Source organism: Chiloscyllium punctatum, chromosome 1 (genome assembly GCF_047496795.1).
Source record: "Chiloscyllium punctatum isolate Juve2018m chromosome 1, sChiPun1.3, whole genome shotgun sequence".
Classification (NCBI taxonomy): Eukaryota; Metazoa; Chordata; class Chondrichthyes; order Orectolobiformes; family Hemiscylliidae; genus Chiloscyllium; species Chiloscyllium punctatum.
In genome coordinates, this window is record NC_092739.1 from 157,784,313 (window position 1) to 157,805,845 (window position 21,533).

The window sequence follows — 21,533 nt, forward strand, 5'->3', positions numbered from 1 at the left end:
AGAAAAGATGGTAAATTTACTTCCCCTAATGAATAACACCAGATAGGCTTTTACAACAATCAGTAATGCCATGGAAGTATTTCAGAAAAAGGTTTACCAGAGTAATACCTGGGATGGATGGGTTGACTATTGAGGAAAGGTTGGACAGTCTGGGCTTGTATGTGTTGGAGTTTAGAAGAGTAAGAGGGCGCTTGACAGGGTGAATAGAAATAGAGGCCACCGTTCAAAAATAATGGGTTGAATATTTAAGACAGAGATGAGGAGAATTCGAGACATAGAGTCATTGAGTTATACCGGCCTGTCTGGTCAGCATGGATGAGTTGGACCAAAAGCTCTGTTTCCATGCGACATAACTCTATGCCTCTATGTTTTCTCACACAGTGTCATGAGTCTTTGAAACTATCTTTCTTGAAAAATACCGCAAGCAGAATTTTTGAAAATTTTAAAAATATTTTGACAAGCTAGTTACAGAACAGATGGGAATAATGTAGAATAATCAGGTCAACCATGACATTACTGAAGAGAGAGTCAGCTCAAGGTCTGAATAGCTGACTCCTTCTTCTCACTCCTGTGTATGTAGACAAGTATTATCATAAGGGTCTCAGGATTATTTTTTATTATTCATTCCTGGGATGTGAGCATTTGTTGTCCAGTATTAATTTTCTCAACAAGATGGGAGTGGTACTTAGGATGGACTCAGTTTGAGTTATAAGGAGAGGCTGGAAAGGCTGGGACATTTTTCACTGGAGCTCAGGAGGTTGATAAACCTTACAAGAAGGTGAATGGAAGGTGTCTCCTCCCCAGGATGGGGGATTTCAAGACTGGGGGACATTTTTTTTAAGGTGAGTGGAGGAAGATTTAAAGAGGCATAAGGTGTAATTTGAAACTTTCAGAAGAATTGGTGGAAACGGGTACAGTTACAAGATTTTAAAGACATTAGATAAATACAAGAGTCAGACAATTTTGGAGGGATATGAGGCAAGCATAGACGGGAGGGACTAGTTTGGGATTATGACTGGTTGGTCCAAAGGGTCTGTCTCTGTGTTGTATGACCCGATGATTCCTGTTGTGGGCAAGAATGCTTGCTCCTCAGTGAGGCATGGGTGACACTGTTGGGTCAGCACACTTGATGAAGATGGATAAGGGGAAGGACAGTTGTGGAGATTTGGCAACAATCCAGCAGTTTCTTGAAGGTCTGGTCAATGCCTACTCTTTCAGTTCTCAATGTTTCACCCTCCTCCTCCCTTAACATCACTGACTGAAGACTGGGGAAGGGTTTCAGGTCGACAGGTGCCATCTGACCTCTGAGTAGAATCTTCCCAGCGTCTCATTAAGGTCGACAATGAGACCAGGCAATCCAAAATAAACATCAATCTCACACTAATCATGAACAACTGATTTATCATCCAGTGCGTTTTCACTGGGTCTTTTATACGTTGCAACTGCATCCATATCCACCCCTGCCTCTAGAAGTTCATTCCACACTCGAACTACTCTCTGTGTAAAAAACTGCCCCTCTTGTCTTTTTTATCTCTTTTTCCCCTCACCTTAAAAATACACCCCCAGACTTGAAGTCCCCCACCCTAGGGAAAAAACACCTGTCATTCACCTTATCTATACACCTTATGATTTTATAAACCTCTATAAAGTCACCCTCAAAATCTTCACTTTGCGCTAAGTTCATTCCTGAAGTATCGTTGATTAATTTTCAGTCTGTTCCCTGAACCTAGACTCCATAACAAAGAGAAGACCATTCACTACCACATTCTGAATAGCAATTATTGCCAGCTTTAGTTTTAAACCCAAATTCAAATTCAGTTCTTTGAAGTATTTTGCCCTCTGGATCACTATTGCAGTATTAGAAAGCGCAGACATGTTAACAAAACAATGGTAAACACTCTTCACATTTTACACACTTCTCGTCACTATACTGTCTTCTCATCCCCCACAGAGCTCTCCTATCATTTATGTTCTCCTTCTCCTATTTCACTTCAAGCTCTCACACCCCTCCACTCAGCATGCCCTCTGAACTCCCCTCATTCCCCTCACTACACTGCCAGCCATATCTTAATTGACAGCCTTTCTCAGGAAGGCTGTGAGTTAATCCCAGGTGAAGGTGAGGACTGCAGAAGCTGGAGATTAAAGTCGAGAGTGTGGTGCTGGAAAAGCACAGTTCAGGCATCCGAGGTGCAGGAGAATCGGTTTTTCGGGCAGAAGACCTTCATCAGGAATGAGGCTGTGAGCCTCAGGGGTGGAGAGATAAATGGGAAGGGGGTGGGGCTGGGGAGAAGGTAGCTGAGAGTGCAATAGGTGGATGGAGGTGGGGGTAAAGGTGATAGATTAGATTACTTACAGTGTGGAAACAGGCCCTTCGGCCCAATAAGTCCACACCGACCCACCGAAGCGTAACCTACCCATACATTTACCCCTTCACCTAGCACTATGGGCAATTTAGCATGGCCAATTCACCTGACCTGCACATTTTTGGACTGTGGAAGGAAACCAGATCACCCGGAGGAAACCCACTCAGACACAGGGAGAATGTGCAAACTCTACACAGTCAGTCACCTGAGGCGGGAAGTCTCTGGTGCTGTGAGGCAGCAATGCTAACCACTATGCCACCCACTAACATCGGAGAGGAGGGTGGAGCGGATAGGTGGGAAGGATGATGGACAGGTAGGACAGGTCATGAGGGCGGTGCCGAGCTGGAAGGTTGGAACTGGGGTAAGGTGGGGGAGGGATAAGGTGGGGGGAGGGGAAATGAGGAAACTGGAGAAATCCATATTGATGCCCTGGAGTTAGAAGGTCTCGAGGCAGATGATGAGGTGTTTTTCCTCCAGGTGTCGGGTGGTCAGGGAATGGCAATGGAGGAGGCCCAGGATCTGCACATCTTTGGCAGAGTGGGAGGGGTAATTAAAGTGTTCAGCCATTGTGCGGTGGGGTTGGTTGGTGCGGGTGTCCCTGAGATGTTCTCTGAAGTGATCTGTGAGTAGGCGTCTTGTCTCCCCAACGTAGAGGAGATAGCATTGGGAGCAATGACACATGTGGAAGTGCAGGTGAAACTTTGACAGATGTGGAAGGGTCTTTTGGGACCTTGGACGGAGGTGAGGGGGGAGGCGTGGGCGCAGGTTTTGCAATTCCTGCGGTGGCAGGGGAAGGTGCCGGGAGGGGAGGATGGGTTGTTGGAGGGGCATGGACCTGACGAGGTAGTCACAGAGAGAATAGTCTTTACGGAAAGCGGATAGGGATGGGGAGGGAAATATATCCCTGGTGATAGTGGTTATTCCCAACCCAGCGCTTTAAGCAGAAAGTGTAGGTTGTTGATCTCAGTGCAGTACTGAGGGAGTTCTGCACTGCCAGGGATTGTGCCTTTCAGAACAGAGACAAAACAATCGCCCCATGTGATATCTTGGGAGGCTTTAAATATCCCACAGCAATATTTTGAAAAGCAGTGGAGTTCTCCTGTGTTCTGGTCAATATTTATCCCCTCTTGCAACATTACTAAAATAGGTGATGTGGTCATTCTCACATTGCTGTTTTCACATTGATATGTGTTGACTGCTGCATTGCACATATTAATAAGCAACTGCATTTTAAACAAATTGGCTTTGAATCACTTTGGGACATCCTGTGGACATGAAAGAACACTGTATAAATACAAGTCCTTCTTTTGAAGTCTTTCAAAAGAGATGTGATACCTCACTGATCAAATAAATACACATGACAACATGCCACAAAAGCCAGTAAACAACTCATTTCCTGAGATTTCCAAGGGGAGACAAGCAGTCCACGAATTTTCACTCACGCCCACAAACACTCCTTTCACAGAGTCATGGAGATGTACAGCACGGAAACAGGACCTTCGGTCCAACTCGTTCATGCTGACCAGATATGCAGAAACATTATGTTTTTCCATGTTCTAATTGCCTCCTAAGGTGATAAAACCAATTTCTGGTTCTGAGTGTTCGGCCCTTCTCCCTGAACCTCATTGATTTAAGGCAGGAGAAGAGTTTCAGATCAACAGCTGCCATCTGACTTCGGTGACAGAATCTTCCCAGCGTCTAATTGAGGTGGACAATGCAGAGTGAGTTTGATTTAACTTGTGGTTAACATAGAACAAGTGTCCATCTCACATCATTGTGTTTTTGTAAAAGAAATTCCAAACTTCCACTATTCTTTGTGCTCCCTAAGTTCACTCCTGGAGGGTCTGGCTCTATTCCCTGATCCTGCATCACCAGGAGAAGGCAGCTCACCCCCACCTTCTCAAGGGCAATTAGGGAGAAGTGATAAATGCTGGGCCCAGCCAGCGATGACATGCATGGCCCAGAATCAATAAACAAAAACTCAATCAAATCCGCTGCCAAACGTTTGGATGAAGAACTTGCACAGACATTTTCGCGTCCACAGCTTTAATCACCTCCTCAATGACGTGGAGAAGTGTCACAAGATCTGTAACATTTTCACAAATGGTCTCATTGGTTCCAGCAGTGTTGGAATAGGCACGCCTAAACGTGAACACAGAATCCCTACAGTGCAGATAGAGTCCATTTGGCCCATTGAGACTGCTCTGACCCTCCAAAGAGCAACCCACCCAAACACATGGCCAATTCACCTAACCTGCACATCTTTGGACTGTGGGAGGAAACCAAAATACACGGATGAAACCCACGCAGATATGGAGAGAATGTGCAAACTCCACACAGACTGTCGCCCGAGGCTGGAATCGAACCCGGGTCCCTGGCGTCGTGAGGCAGCAGTGCTAACCACTGAGCCACCAGGCAATGAGGAGGAAGCATCAGGCCTGATGTCACCATCCTGCTCATGCCCCCCTTTTCACTATCACTTTTTTTTTTCTCGGTTCGAGCAAAGCTGACGTACTTGCCAATGTACCTTGGAAAATCTTTTTTTAAAGACTGCCATTCCTGTGGGAAGATGAGACAACATGTTTTGACAGAGTGTCTTGTTATGATCTGGGAGGGACTATCTGTCAGAGCTGGAGATCTGATAGTCACTTTCAGAGGGAAAACAGATGGATGCATGAGAGACAGAGAGAGAGAGAGAGAATAACAACAAGTTTATGGTGAAAAGAAGAATGAAATCTGTGGTTCTCTCAAATAAACTCTTACAGTGCAGAACAGCCACTGTTGCTGGAACCTTGGCATGCCTAAATGCATTAGCTTACACAGCAACAATAGGTAATGCCCTCAAAGCCACTGTCACTGTGCATGAAGCCACTTGAGACTTCTCTGAGGTATAATTTGATCCAATAGAAGTCTATTTGTTTTATTTCTTTTCAGTCACTGCCAAGGTGGCAATGGAGTGTAATGAGTCTTAGATAAATCAACAGGCTTTAGAGAAATGGTAAAAATTGGGAGTAAGCCAGTATTCTCAGCCCTTGTTGTTAAATTTATTTATACTGTTGGGCGGATAGCCAATTGCATCAATGATGTAATACACACACACACACACACACACACACACAAAACTTCCCAATAAATACGTATTAAAAATAGCCAAAGGGAGAGACATTGGTGTCAAAACTGTTGGTAAATCTTCCCCTTCTTTTCAAAGGGTAAAAGCCACACCATGCCAAGCTGCGTTTACATTGTGCCTTTCATTTGTAAAGGTGCTTCACCAGAACTTGCCCCAGGAAGTGGAAATGGGGCTAAATATTCACAGCACAGAAACAGGCCATTTGGCCCACTGTCTCTTTGCCAGGTGAAAAGACAGCAATCCTATTTTCCCATGGACAGGAACAGAAAGTCAGCGGATCTGGCAGTGTCTGTGCAAACAGCAACAGAGTTAAGGTGTGAAGTCCAATGTGACCCTTTGGCAATCCAGAGTGTGACCCTTTGGCAATCCGGAGTGGGTGCCAGTGAGGGATGGTAGTGGCAGTTTTACTGAAAGCTGGGGAAAGTTCATGGCCTGAGTTGCTGAGCTCCTAAAGTCTGTGGAGCTGTTCCTCCAGCTGACATTAGGCTTCACTAAAGCAGGCAAGGACAGAATCATTAGCATTTGAACAAGATCCTAGAATCATAGAATGGAATCATAGAATCCCTACAATGTGGAAGCAGGCCATTCTGCCTATCAAGTCTACACTGACCATCTGAGAAGCATCTCACCTTGACTGAATGCTCCACCATATCCTTGTAACCCTGCAATAATCATGGCTAATCCATCTATCCTGCACATCCCCAGACAGCATGGGCAATTTAGCATGGCCAACTCAACTAATGGGGAATTGAAGTGGCTATGCTTGTAGACAGAGCAAAAGCATTCTGCAAAGTGGTCACTCAGTCTACGTTTGGTCTCATCAGTATAAAAGACACCACGTTGCGGACAGTAAATGAAGGAGACTAGATTTGAAAGAAGTACAAGTAAAATGCTGCTTTGACTGTAAGGGGTCTTGGACAGTGAAGAGTCAAAAGGTGAATAGGCAAGCGTTACACCTAGCTACTGCAGGGTAAGGTGGGAAGGGATGGGGGGGAACTGAGAAAATGTTAAGAGTGATGGAGGAGTGGGCCAGGGTTTCCAGGAAGGAATGGGCCCTGAGGAATGCCAACTGTGGAGGGGACAGGAGGGTGTGCTCGTTGGTTGCATCCTCCTGGAGGTGGCGGAAGTGACAAAGAATATTCCTTTGAATGCAGTGTCTTGTGGGATGGTGAATGAGGACAAGGAAAGCCTTATTGACAAGGGGAGGGGGGTAAACAATAGGGCAGAAGTGTGGGAAATGGGCCAGACACAGTTAACGGCCTTGTTTAGCACAGCAGAAGTGGGGACTGGAAGGGGAGGGGGTGCTGGAAATCAGCAGTTGTGGACAAAGGAAGTCATGTTAGAAACACCTTCATGAAATATGTGGCAGATATGAAGAAGCTGGGAGAATAGAATGAAGTCCTTATAGGAAGCGTGGGAGTCAGTGGCTTGTCATAGATATTGGTAGACAGTCTATCCTCAAAAATGGAAACCGTGAAGTTGAGGAAAGAAAGTGAAGAATTAGACATGGACCGGGTGATGGTGAGAGAAGCTAGCAACAGCACGGACAATATCACAGACATGCTGAAGAAAGAGTTTATAGGAGGGTCTCCCCATGTGTAGGACCAGAACAAGGAATGTTCTGCACGCCCCTCACAAAAGACAGGCATAACTACAATCACAGGTTAAAAACAATGACTGCAGATGCTGGAAACCAGATTCTGGATTAGTGGTGCTGGAAAAGCACAGCAGTTCAGGCTGCGTTCCGAGGAGCAGTAAATTGCCAGACAATGGAAAAAGTGTGACAAATTAAGGGTGAAAGTGTTCACTGAGAAATTCATCTCAGCCAGGCAGAGGAGGGGGATGGTGATGATGGATGGCAGGTGCTTTATCCTCTGTTCACAAAGAAGTGGACTGCTCTCAAATCATACTGGCGGGAGATGAAGGTTTAGAGGGATTGGAGACTCATACTGAAGAGGAGGTAGCTAAGGCCAGGAAACTCGACGTTGGTGCAAAACCGGAGGACAACAGAAGGCCCACAAATGGAGTTGGGAAGAGATTGGACAAGGTGTCAATAATGAAGAGTAATGATAGGAAAAAAAACAAGCTCAGTGGGGCAGGAACAGGCTGAAATAATGGGTCTTTCAAGGCAGTCGTGTTTAGAGGTTTGGGGAAGATGACAGAAGCTGGCTACGTGGGTTTGGGTGACTATGATGTGGGAGAAGACAGGAGCTGAGGACAGTGACAATCCAGGGAACAATGGTGGATGTTCAGTGGTGGGGTCATGATGCAAAAGGTGACAGGAAGAAGAGTAAGAGACACTATCCTGTAGGTTATGAAAACTCACGTGCAGGTCTTGAAAGATGTGTTGAGGGTTTCTGCCTTTACCATTCTTTTATAGAAATAGAATCCCTCCAGTGTGGAAACAGGCTCTTCGGCCCAACAAGTCCACACCAACCCTCCGAAGAGCAACCCATGCAGGCCCATTCCCCTCCCCTATTATCCTATATTTATCCCTGATTATTACACCAAACATACACATCCCTAAACACTATGGACAATTTAGCATGGCCAATTCCATGACAATTCCAACACCTCTATGGAGTACCCCTTCGGTGGGATTAGGCATAAGGGTTACAGTGGAGGTAGGACAGCAAGGCCTAGATATGCACCCCCTATGTAGCAATTTTTCTCTTCTTCTGAGGCTGGCATCCACACTGACCATCACCACTCTGATAGCAGCCTCTTCCCTCACAGAGTTATACAGCATGGAAACAGACCCTTCGGTCCAACTCGTCCATGCCAACCAGGTATTCAAAACTTAACTAGTCCCATGTACCTGCATTTGGCCCATATCCCTCTAAACCTTTTCTATTCATGTATCTGTTCAAATGTCTTTTAAATATTGTAATTGTACCAGCCGCCACCACTTCCTCTGACAGCTCATTCCATACATACACCACCCTCTGCATGAAAAAGTTGCTCCTTAGGTCCTTTTTAAATCTTTCCCCTCTCACCTTAAACCCATGCCCTCTAGTTTTGGACTCTCCCATCTCGAACTCTCCAGGGTCAGGATGATGTGACGCTGTGCTTGAAAGAAAGATAAATTGACGTTTGTTACCATTGTTCCTCCTCTCGTGCTCACTGCTTCCAAAGGCAAGTGTTCAGTCTCAGTCAGAAAGAGGGATCCAGAAGGACAGTGTGACTAAACAACTTTGACAGCTAATAGGGACATAGAGACAAGCTCCTCCCTATCAGCTTGCTTGCATTCATCAAACCTCTGCTGCAGCCACATCAGACTCTGCCAGCCCCCTTGTCACTACTTCAAAAATCAGCTGAGGACTTCAACCTCTTCCCACTACTTCAGCAAGGGCTTTTCTGTATAGATGTTCCATCACTCACACGGAGGTCGCCACTGCATACCCTCAATTCAATTTTTCATCACTGGATCATTGAATGTTTCTGGTCTGCCCTCGAATCTGTCCAGCCTCCTAGACTTGGTGAAAGGAGTATCCAACCAGGAGCGGTGCTTCATTGCTCTGTGGCATCAAGGGAAAGCATATGGAGAAACAACCCTGCCTGCATTTGGCAAATAGCTAAGCTTCTAATGATCCTAAACAAAAACAGAAATTGCTGGGAAAACTCAGCAGACTCTGATTTCCAGCATCCACTGTTCTTTGCTTTTTCTCTCCCTCTAATGATCCCAGTTCAGCCTCCCTCAGACTCCTGGTGAGTTTCAGCTCTTCCGCCATCTTGGCCAAGCGACGTAGAAGCTCTTCCACCATGACTTGATGCTGTGGAATTCTACTGCCTCTGCCAGAAATCTAACAAGAACTACGAACACAGGGAAGACCCAAAAATCATGAAACAGTGATTCTCTTTGTTGCACCGGCATCAGGAAATTACAATAAAAAGAAAGATTAAGTTTAAAAACATTTCCAGTGTATATGTGGAATGAAACCGGTGGTTGAAACTAGGTTGAAAGATCCTGAAGCTCTCTGCTCTTCCTTCCCACTTACCCAGCTTCCGACAAAGACAGCTTATTTTCCAAACAGGCTTTGGGGGCTTCTGTGCCCGGGCCTGTCCTCCTCACCCGTTTTTTTCCACTCTTTTTCCTTTTCCCAGTCTTCTTTTCTCAGTTTAATTAAGCTTTCGCTCAAACTTACCGGATAAAGAGAGCTCTTTGGTTGGAAGGTGGTTTTGACGGGGTTCTGGAACAGCAGCGGCAGCTTCAAAGGCAGCGTGGTTACACAGCCAGGTGGACTGTGAAGCCCGGAGAGGGAATCTCGAACCTGCATGGAGTGGGCCCCTGGTCATGGCATAGCATGGACTGGTGTAGCCTGGATTGGGACACTAGTGGCAGTACAATGCGTGCTGGTGTAGCCCAGAGTGGGGACTCTAGCGGCAGTACATTGTGGGCTGGTGTAGCCGAGAGTGGGGACTCTAGCGGCAGCACAGAGTGGGGACTCTAGCGGCAGCACAGTGTGGGCTGGTGTAGCACAGAGTGGGGACTCTAGCAGGAGCACTGTGTGGGCTGGTGTAGCCCAGAGTGGGGACTCTAGCAGGAGCACTGTGTGGGCTGGTGTAGCCCAGAGTGGGGACTCTAGCAGGAGCACTGTGTGGGCTGGTGTAGCCCAGAGTGGGGACTCTAGCAGCAGTACATTGTGGGCTGGTGTAGCACAGAGTGGGGACTCTAGCAGCAGTACAGTGTGGGCTGGTGTAGCACAGAGTGGGGACTCTAGCAGCAGAGAAGGAGAAATGGAACTCTCTTTAAGTTATCTTTCTTTATGTTTTATTGTTTTTTAAATGTTGCGAATGGTGTCTATGCATGGTGATGCTACATACTTTTCACTATACATTCAGTTCTGCTATAACACGTGTTTCTTCAACATGAATTGACTAAAATGCAATTGATGAATTTAGACCGCTATTTGTAGAACAAAAACTTTCCTTACCTGCTTTGGATATAATGTGATTCCAGTACTATTGGTTTAAATGGTGCTGCTATACGCAATGTTCTTATAACGCTGAATCGCATGGAAACAGAACTATCACATTAAATCAGAACACACTGCATCTTTTTTTTCTTTTTTACAGAGTCAGTCACCTAAACTGAGGAGATTCTAAATCTCCTGGTTATATTTTCTTTCCCACACTACCGCCTAACAGCGGTAGCACGCTGCATTTGTTTTTGCAGGTGTGAGACACAGTGAAAGACAGCAGGTGTACAAACCTTTATTCAATTCCCACCACCAGGAAGAAAGGAAACATCCGAGTGGCCAGTGACAAGCAATGCCGTTCTCAAAGGGCAATGTCGCGCGATCAAAAAGTGAAGGGGAGGGCAGACAATAGACAATAGGTGCAGGAGTAGGCCATTCTGCCCTTCGAGCCTGCACCACCATTCAATATGATCATGGCTGATCATCCTTAATCAGTATCCTGTTCCTGCCTTATCTCCATAACCCTTGATTCCACAATCCTTGAGAGCTCTATCGAACTCTTTCTTAAATGCATCCAGAGACTGGGCCTCCACTGCCCTCTGGGGCAGAGCATTCCACACATCCACCACTCTCTGGGTGAAGAAGTTTCTCCTCATCTCTGTCCTAAATGGTCTACCCCATATTTTTAAGCTGTGTCCTCTGGTTCGGCACTCACCCATCAACGGAAGCATGTTTCCTGCCTCCAGAGTATCCAATTCTTTAATAATCTTATATGTCTCAATCAGATCCCCTCTCAGTCTTCTAAACTCAAGGGTATACAAGCCCAGTCGCTCCAGTCTTTCAGCGTAAGGTAGTCCCGCCATTCCAGGAATTGACCTCGTGAACCTACGCTGCACTCCCTCAATAGCTCGAATGTCTTTCCTCAAATTTGGAGACTAGAACTGCACACAGTACTCCAGGTGCAGTCTCACCAAGGCCCTGTACAGCTGCAGAAGAACCTCTTCGCTTCTATACTCAATCCCTCTTGATATGAAGGCCAGCATGCTATTAGCCTTCTTCACGACCTGCTGTACCTGCATACTTACCTTCATTGACTGGTGTACAAGAACACCCAGATCTCTGTGTACTGCCCCTTTACCTAAATTGATTCCATTGAGGTAGTAATCTGCCTTCCTGTTCTTGCCACCAAAGTGGATAACCATACATTTATCCACATTAAATTGCATCTGCCATGCATCTGACCACTCACCTAACCTGTCCAGGTCACCCTGTAAACTCCTAACATCCTCCTCACATTTCACCCTGCCACCCAACTTAATATCACCAGCAAATTTGCTAATGTTATTACTAATACCATCTTCTATATCATTAACATATATTGTAAAAAGCTGCGGTCCCAGCACTGATCCCTGCGGTACCCCACTGGTCACTGCCTGTCATTCCGAAATGGAGCTGTTTATCAGTACTCTTTGTTTCCTATCAGCCAACCAACTTTCAATCCAAGTTAGTACTTTGCCCCCAATACCATGCACCCTAATTTTGCTCACTAATCTCCTATGTGGGACTTTATCAAAAGCTTTCTGAAAGTTCAGGTACACTTCATCTACCGGATCTACTGGATCTCCCTCGTCAGTATAGAGTTGGACGGGGAAATAAGACACTCCACTATGCTGCATTTTGTATTGGATACAAATGATAATAAATGATTGAATTCAATTCATTGAAATCCTCAGCTGCCCTCCTTCACCATGACCCCCTGCTAACTGTGGCTCTGCCACAACTGCTCGAGCTCCCCTGCTCGGCACTCTCCCTCACTGTTGCTATCTGCTACTGGAGGTTCCATTACACCAGGTTCCTCTTTAAAATGCAACCATCTTATTTACTGCAGCTGAATGCCTTTATGCTGTTGATGTGCCCATTCTTACTACTCCTTAAGTAAAGGAAGTTCCTCTTGAATTCCCTATTCAAATTATTTCCTCCTGTCTTATATTCATGACTAGTTGTTTCAGCCTTCCCATATGTGGGAGCATACTCCCTATGTTAACCTTATTAAACGTTTGCACGATCTTATACATGAGGACCCACCCCCCCCCCCCACCCCCCATCCCAGTCTTCATTTCTCTGCAGCAAAGAGACATAGTCTTTTCACTTTATTGCTGACAGGTATAAAATGTCTCTATTTACATGGAACAGTCAGAGGAATGAATAGATAAATATCCCACAGAACTCTGTTACTGAACAATAAACTGTTGTTCATTTCAGATATTTGCTTGATGAACCTTGAAGAACTGGTCAACACCAAACAACAGACAGTAAATGGCAAGCTAGCTATGCACAGGGTTGTAAAAGGTTATAGCACTGGGGAATTCAGAGATCATAAACCATACGAGCAATCACGGAGGAAAAATATTAGTGCAACTTCAACTTTACAGTCTCCAGATAAGCTAGATAAAGGTGATCTCATCGAAGTAAATAAAGTTACATGAGCCCGATAAGGCAATCTCATGTTATTACTCCAAAGAGAAACCAATTGAACCAGGGGAAATTAGTGCAAGAGTATTTTTAGATGATGTTGACAGGGAGAACTCAGTAGAAACCTCCACGGCAACAGACAGCACAGAGGGAGACCATTCAGCCTCTCATGCCTATACCAGCGCTTTGTAAAAACACCAAGTCCCACTCCACATCCTCTCTCCCATTAGCCCTGCAAAGTTACTTTTCACATCAAATTGTTCCTTTGGGAAAAGATATTCAAAAATACTAACATGACAGATCAACATGCATCCCCTGTCATATTTCCTCATCACATTCAAACAAGCAATCAATTATAATTTACAAAGAGAGGTGCCCCAAAAAAAGAAGAATTGGCAAAGGAGACAAAAAAATGTATGTCCACAGATTGGGTTTATCAGTCAGACTTGAAAAATGACACGAAACCCTCTCTATCTGACCTGTAGCCTAAAGAAGCAGTGAACTGTGATCTCAGCCACACTTTGCTTAACAGCTCATAGACTCTGTTATCACGGAGAGACACAACTTCATATCATTCAACAGATTAACAGGTTTTCTGATCTGCTGCACGCAGTTGCATGGAATATGTGCTAACGTGTACAGAATATCATGCAACACTGTATATCTACAGCTCGGCAGCCACCAATGTAAACCTGATATCACTACATTATAGACAGGATAAGAAATAGAGGCAAGACGGAGTCATTCAGCACAGAAAACCTGCTCTGCTATTTAATATGGTTATGGCTGATCTAAGTGTAGCCTTGATGTCAGTTTCTTGTCTCCTTGTCCCCACAGCTCTTGACTCTGTTTAAAATGAAAAGTCCATTTAACACAGCCTTGAATACAATCAATGACTGGGGAAGAGATCATCAACCCTCTGACAGAAGAATTTCCTCTTTATCTCCATTGGAATTGGGATATCCGTCACTTTTCAACCATGCCCCTTTGCTCCAGATGTTCTTACAAGGGGGAGCATTCAGCAACCACTGCGTAAACCATCATAATCTGATATATTTCAACAAAATTGCCTTGTGTTCTACAAAACACTAAAAAAACCCTGTTCAACTTTTCATTGAACAAGCATATCTGACCATTTAGGATGGAGAATTAGCCAGTGGAGCCCTTATCATAGAGTCTCAGAGTCTTACAGCATGGAAACACACCCTTTGGTTCAACCAATCCATGCCGACCATAATCCCGAATTAAACAAATCCCACCTGCCTGCACTTGCCCCACATCCCTCCAAATTTTTCTTATTTGGATATTTATTTAAGTATCTTATAAATTCAGTTATAAATAAATATATCCACATCCACTACTTCCTCTGGAAGTTCATTGCACACATGAACCACTCTGTGTAAAAAAAAACTCTTTATGACTTTTTAAAATCTTTCTCCTCTCACCATAAAAACATGCCCCCTACTCTTGAAATCTTGAAAAGACACCTACTGTTCACCTTATATATACTCCTTATTATTTTATAAACCTCTGTAAAGGTCACCTCTCAGCCTTATGTCCCGTGAACAAAGTTCTACTCTGCGAAGAGGGATATGCTCCTTGTTGTAACCTTGTGTACATACAGAGCAGTACCAGCTTATTTCGGTAAACCTGGATCAACATTTTCCATCCAATCATCAATTGAGTAGCATGTTATCTCCAGGCCACGAGGTCTCACCCCAACAGACTTGAGCACCAACTCTTTAAAGGCACCTCATGCCAATCTGGCTATTGTTTACTCCTCGATCAACATATTACAAGGCAAAATGTTTCTCATTCCATGAGCTCATTTGGTGGAATTGTAGAATCCCTACAGTGTGGAAACAGGCCATTCAGCCCAACAGGTCCACACCGACCCTCCAAACAGTAACCCACCCAGGCCCATTCCCCTACCCTAATACTCTACATTTACCCCTGATTAATGCACCAGACTTACACATCCCTGAACACTATGGGCAATTTTAGCATGACCAACTCACCAAAACTGGACCTTACATATGCGCTAAAATGTAACATATTTTCTATATTACAACAGCTTTGGCTATGCTAAGTTGCACTGTAGTGTCCAGTGATGCGCAGGCTAGGCAGATTAGTCCTGTGGGAAATACAGGGTTACAGGTATAGGTTAGTTCTGGGAGGGACACTCTTCAGACGGTCGGTTAGGAACCGATGGGCCGAATGGCCTGCTTCCAAACTGTGGCGATTCTATGATTCGAGCGCTGCACTCCGGAAGTAAGGACAGGTAAAGTCATCATTGTCGTACCAGGCCATAAGGTCGTGTGTGTGTGTGTGTGAGAGAGAGGGGGCTAATAAAATTTTAACCTGAGAGTCCCCACATTGCGAGAGAAAAGGGAGAGAGATTGAAAAGGTGAATCCTCATGGTAACCTCAGCTGGTAGCACGGATTGAACCCACGCTGCTGGTAGCTCTCTTGTGTTGCAAACCGAGTTAGCCGATCCCCCAACTTTAAAAGTAGAGTGTTTTCGGGACGTCTGCAGATTGTGCAAGGGTTTCGGGGTGAGAGGGTGGAACAGTGCTGGACGAACAAAAACATCAGCTGTTTCCGTCGAGGAGCACTGTTGCTTTAAGTCACCGAGAAGCCCAGCCCCTTCCAGGTCTGCTGTCAGCCTCTCGCCCATTCATAAAGACGCCAGCAACTTGACGGAAGCAACAGTAGCACAAACCCCGTCGTTTCGACCCTGTCAGATTCAATTTACCAGAGCAAACCGCACGCTCAATTCAGAGAAAAATCAATTCATATGGAAAACAGCACGAATGCAAAACATACTTGGAGGGAAACATCTCTGTCAGTTCAAATCTCCATTACAACTGAACACCTTGAAGCTAAATATCAACTGCAAAACAAAAGGATTATTTATTTTAAATGAGGCACAGAATGTTCAAATAAGCCTCTTGTCACCGCTGCAACAAAGGTGTCAATTGTCTACCCTCACAAGGATGCTCATAACTAAATAACACTGAACACTATTAAATACAAAACCGCATCTTTAGGTCTAACAACGAGTCCCTCTGGAGTAGTTGTAATACTTACTGTGTAAGCTTTCGTCTTCTACATTGAAAACGGACATTTTCAGTCTTTTTTCTTCTCTATCTTCCCCCCCCCCCCCCCCAAACACACAATATATTTCAGCTCTTATTTTCTAAATGTTTCCTTGCTGCGGTCGGTCGATCAAAAATCTGATCAGGAATCTGATGTTGTTCTCTAATAATGTCTCTTTTCTTCGCCCGCACCCCCTGCTTTACCCTTCTGTTTCCCCACAGTCGGTTCAACTCTCTCCTCTCCCTCTCTGTGTTTCCCTGTCTTTCTGCCCGTGATCTGCCGAAGCATATACCCGAAAAAAAAACAGAACGTGCAAAGATGCACGTCAAAAGCTGCTCTGCTCAGCTCCAATGATCATGTGAGCTTTGGGAGTGAGCAGCTATGTAAACAAAGAGCGAAGGGAACGTCTTATAAAAGCCCTTCCTCTCCAACGGGGAAAAAAAAAGAAGCATTGAACCCACACAGCTTCAGCCTGGAAGGAACAGCCGGCACCACAAGGTAGTACAGGGAACAACTTTTTTTTTCCCAATCATCAAGTCTCAGCTCCAGCAGTGTAGACAGTGAGATGGTGCACAATACATTAACGCTGCTTGCATTGCAGTGTACCAAATGGAAGGAGAGGTTAAAGAAAATGTTTTCTCTAGGGCGTAGGAGGCTGACGGGGCAACCTGATAGAGTCATCCAGGCGTACAGCATGGAAACAGACCCTTAGGTCCAACCTGTCCATGCCAACTAGATATCCCAACTGAATCCAGTCCCACCTGCCAGCACCCGACCCATATCCCTCCAAACCCTTCTTATTCATATACCCATCCAACTGCCTTTTAAATGTTGCAATTGTACCAGCCTCCACCAATTCCTCTGGCTGCTCATTCCATACTCGTACCACCCTCTGTGTGAAAAAGTTGCCCCTTAGGTCTCTTTTATATCTTTCCCCTCTCACCCTAAACGTATGCGCTCTAGTTCTGGACTCCCCGACCCAGGGAAAATACTTTGTCTACTTATCCTATCCATGCCCCTCATGATTTTGTAAATCTCTATAAGGTCACCCCTCAGCCTCCGACGCTACAGGGAAAACAACCCTAACCTGTTCAGCCTCTCCCTATAGTTCAAATCCTCCAAACCTGGCAACATCTTTCACAACACCTTTCCGATAGGAAGGAGACCAGAATTGCATGCAATATTCCAACAGTGGCCTAACTAATGTCCCGTACAGCCACATACATTTCTATGACTCTATGACTCGAAATGAAAGCATACCAAGCGCTTTCTTCACTATCCTATCTACCTGTGACTCCACTTTCAAGGAGCTATGAACCTGCACTCCAAGGTCTCTTTGTTCAGCAGCACTCTCTAGGACCTTACCATTAAGTATATAAGTCCTGCTAAGATTTGCTTTCCCTCGCGTTTATCTGAATTAAATTCCATCTACCACTTCTCAGCTCAGTGACCTAACCAATGTCCTGTACAGCCACAACATGACCTCCCAACTCCTGCACTCAATACTCTGACCAAGAAAGGAAAGCACACCAAACGCCTCCTTCACTATCCAATCTACCTGCGACTCCACTTTCAAGGAGCTATGAACCTGCAGTCCAAAGTCTCTTTGTTCAGCAGCACTCTCTAGGACCTTACCATTAAGTATATAAGTCCTGCTAAGATTTGCTTTCCCTCGCATTTATCTGAATTAAATTCCATCTACCACTTCTCAGCTCATTGGCCAATCTAATTAAGATCCCTTTGTAATCTGAGGTAACCTTCTTCGCTTTCCATTATGCCTCCAATTTTGGTGTCACCTGGAAACTTACTAACTGTACCCCTTATGCTCGCATCCAAATCATTTATGTAAATGACAAAAAGTAAAAGATCAGCACTGATCCTTGGGGCACTCCACTGGTCACAGGCCTCCAGTCTGAAAAACAACCATCTACCACCACCCTCTGTCTTCTATCTTTGAGCCAGTTCTGTATCCAAATGGCTAGTTCTCCCTGTATTCCGTGAGATCTAACTTTGCTAATCAGTCTCCCATGGGGAACCTTGTCGAACGCCTTACTGAGGTCCATATAGATCATATCTACTGCTCTACCCTCATCAATCCTCTTTGTTACTTCCTCAAAAAACGTAGTCAAGTTTGTTAGACATAATTTCCCACGCACAAAGCCATGTTGACTATCCCTAATCAGTCCTTGCCTTTCCAAATACATGTACATTCTGTCCCTCAGGATTCCCTCCAACAACCTGCCCACCACCAACGTCAGGCTCACTGGTCTACAGTTCCCTGGCTTGTCCTTACCACCCTTCTTAAACAGTGGCACCACAGTAGCCAACCTCCAGTCTTCTGGCACCTCACCTGTGACTATCGATGATACAAATATCTCAGCAAAACTTCTTAACCAAATATCTTAACCAAACCCTCAATTTCTTTAGTCATCCAGCCTTCCCTATACCTACCAGCCTTTCCTTTCACCCTAACAGGAATATACTTTCTCTGGATTCTTGTTATCTCATTTCTGAAGGCTTCCCATTTTCCAGCTGTCCCTTTACCTGCGAACATCTGTCCCCAATCAGCTTTCGAAAGTTCTTGCCTAATATCATCAAAATTAGCCTTTCTCCAATTTATAACTTCAATTGTTAGATCTGGTCTATTCTTTTCCATCACTATTTAAAATCTAATAGAATTATGGTCGCTGGCCCCAAAGTGCTCCCCCACTGACAACTCAGTCATCTGCCCTGCCTTATTTCCCAAGAGCAGGTCAAGTGTTGCACCTTCACTAGTCGGTACATCCACATACTGAATCAGAAAATTGTCTTGGACACACTTAACAAATTCCTCTCCATAACACTATGGCAGTCCCAGTCTATGTTTGGAAAATTAAAATCCCTGACCATAACCACCCTATTATTTTTACAGATATCTGAGATCTCCTTACAAGTTTGTTTCTCAATTTCCCTCTGACAGTTAGGGGGTCTATAATACAAACCCAATAAGGTGATATCCCTTTCTTATTTCTCAGTTCCACCCAAATAACGTTCCTGGATGTATTTCCAGGAATATCCTCCCTCAGCACAGCTATAATGCTAGCCCTTATCAAAAACGCCACTCCCCCTCCTCTTCTATCCTTCCTGTAGCATTTGTATCCTGGAACATTAAGCTGCCAGTTCTGCCTGTCCCTGAGCCATGTTTCTGTAATTACTATGATGTCCCAGTCCCATGTTCCTAACCATGCCTTGAGTTCATCTACCTTCCCTGTTAGGCCCCTTGTATTCTAAGAAATGCAACTTAATTTATTAGTCCTACCTTGTCCCTGCCTGCCCTGACTGTTTGACTCACTTCTGTTCTCAACTGTACCAGTCTCAGGTTGATCTCTTTCTTCACTATCTCCCTGGGTCCCACCCTCCCACCTTACTAGTTTAAATACTCCCAAGCAGTTCTAGCAAATTTCCCTGCCAGTATATTAGTCCCCTTCCAACTTAGGTGCAATCTGTCCTTCTTGTACAGGTCACTTCTACCCCAAAAGAGATTCCAATGATCCAAAAATGTGAATCCTTCTCCCATACACCAGCTCCTCAGCCATGCATTCATCTGCTCTATTCCTGCACTCACTAGCTCATAGCACCGGGATTATTCCAGAAATTACTACTCTTAAGGACCTCCTTTTTAAATTTCTGCCTAACTCTCTGTAATCACCCTTCAGAATCTCAACCTTTTCCTTTCCTATATCGTTGGTTCCAATGTGGACAATGACCTTTTGCTGGGTCCTCTCCCCCGTGAGAACATTCTGCACCCTCTCTAAGACATCCTTGATCCTGGCACCAGGGAAACAATACACCATTCTGATTTTTCGCTGCTGGCCACAGAAATGTCTGTCTGTACCTCGGACTACAGAATCCCCTAACACAATTGATCTCTTGGAAGCCGACGTACCCCTCGTTGCATTAGTGCCAGTCTTAATACCAGAAACTCGGCTATTCATGCTACGTTCCCCTGTGAATCGATCACTCCCTATATATTCCAAAACAGCATACCTTTTTTGAAATGGGTATAGCCACAGGAGTATCCTGCACTAGGTGCCTACCTCTCTTACCTTTCCTGGAGTTAGCCCAACTATGTGACTGTATCTAAGACTTTCCCCCCTTCCTATAACTGCCATCCATCACATACTGTTGCTGTTGCAAATTCCTCATTGCTTCTAACTGTCTCTCCAACTGATCGATTCGATCTGATAAGATTCACACCCAACAGCATTTATTGCAGATATAATTCGCAGTAACCCTTAAACTCTCTTTAAACTCCCAGATCTGACAAGCAGCACATATCACTCGACTAAAGGCCATTTTTGCTCCTTCACAATCTACAGACCCGGAAAATAACACTGTCTTATTCTTCTACAAAACACTGCCCCAGGTTAAATTAATAGTTATGGCTTATATTTTAAGTTTAATCAAGAGACATATCTCAAAAAAACATATAATCAAGAATGAACCCACTCTACCCATTACTGCAGACTTTCTGTTGGCCACTTAAATAATTTACTTATCTGATTCTGTGTTGTGAACTTTGCCAAAACAGATTCCTCTGAGTTGTGAATTCCACTGTTTGTTAATTTTCCCAGATGCACTCCGATGTCCAATGATACTTGAATTCAAACAGCAAAGGCAGTAACTATGCAGGTACACTCCAGTGTCAGTTTCTTTCTCTCTCTCTCTCTCTCTCTCTCTTGCACCATGTGCTTCCTTTGTCTGTTCTTCTCCCTATTAAAACTGCTGTTGTTTTAACTTTTTTTTTCCAAAGTTCCAAAACAATGCAACAGCATATAAAACAGTAATTGCTGTTCCTGGAATTCAAGGAAATCACCTCCAGCACCTAAAATACCTCAAAAAAAGAGCAGCTGTTACAGCCAGAAAATTTTCCCGTCCTCCAGAAGTATATAAAATTGTGAAAGGCATGAATAAGGAGGATAGTCAGAGTCTTTTTCCCAGAGTGGAAGTGTCATATACTATGGGGCATAGGGTTAATGTGAAAGGGGGAAAGTTTAGAACATAGAACATGGAACATTACAGCGCAGTACAGGCCCTTCAGCCCTCGATGTTGTGCCGCCCTGTCATACTAATCTGAAGCCCATCCCACTACACTATTCCATGTACGTCCATATGCTTGTCCAATGATGACTTAAATGCATTTAAACTTGGCGAATCTACTACCATTGCAGACAAAGCATTCCATACCCTTACTACTCTCTGAGTAAAGAAACTACCTCTGACATCTGTCTTATACCTATCTCCCCTCACTTTAAAATTGTGTCCCCTTGTGTTTGCCGTTCCCATACTTGGAAAAAGGCTTTCCCTGTCCACCCTATCTAACCCTCTGATTATCTTGTATGTCTCTATTAAGTCACCTCTCAACCTTCTTCTCTCGAACGAGGACAGTCTCAAGGTCCTCAGCCTTTCCTCATAAGATTCCTTCCATACCAGGCAACATCCTATTAAATCTCCCTTGCACCCTTTCCAAAGCTTCCACATCCTTCTTATAATGTGGTGACCAGAACTGTA

At 44.6% G+C, this 21,533-nt stretch overlaps 1 protein-coding gene across 1 annotated transcript in view; it reads right to left on the bottom strand.

Moving 5' to 3' along the window:
- LOC140481357 (BCL2/adenovirus E1B 19 kDa protein-interacting protein 3-like) overlaps positions 1–16,334 on the bottom strand; it is a 38,448-nt gene extending 22,114 nt beyond the window's left edge. Inside the window, exon 1 of the mRNA XM_072577419.1 lies at positions 15,975–16,334. Coding sequence (XP_072433520.1) covers positions 15,975–16,011 — 37 coding nt within the window. The 5' untranslated portion in view covers positions 16,012–16,334. The remainder of the gene's footprint in view (positions 1–15,974) is intronic.
- Positions 16,335–21,533: the final 5,199 nt, after the last annotated feature.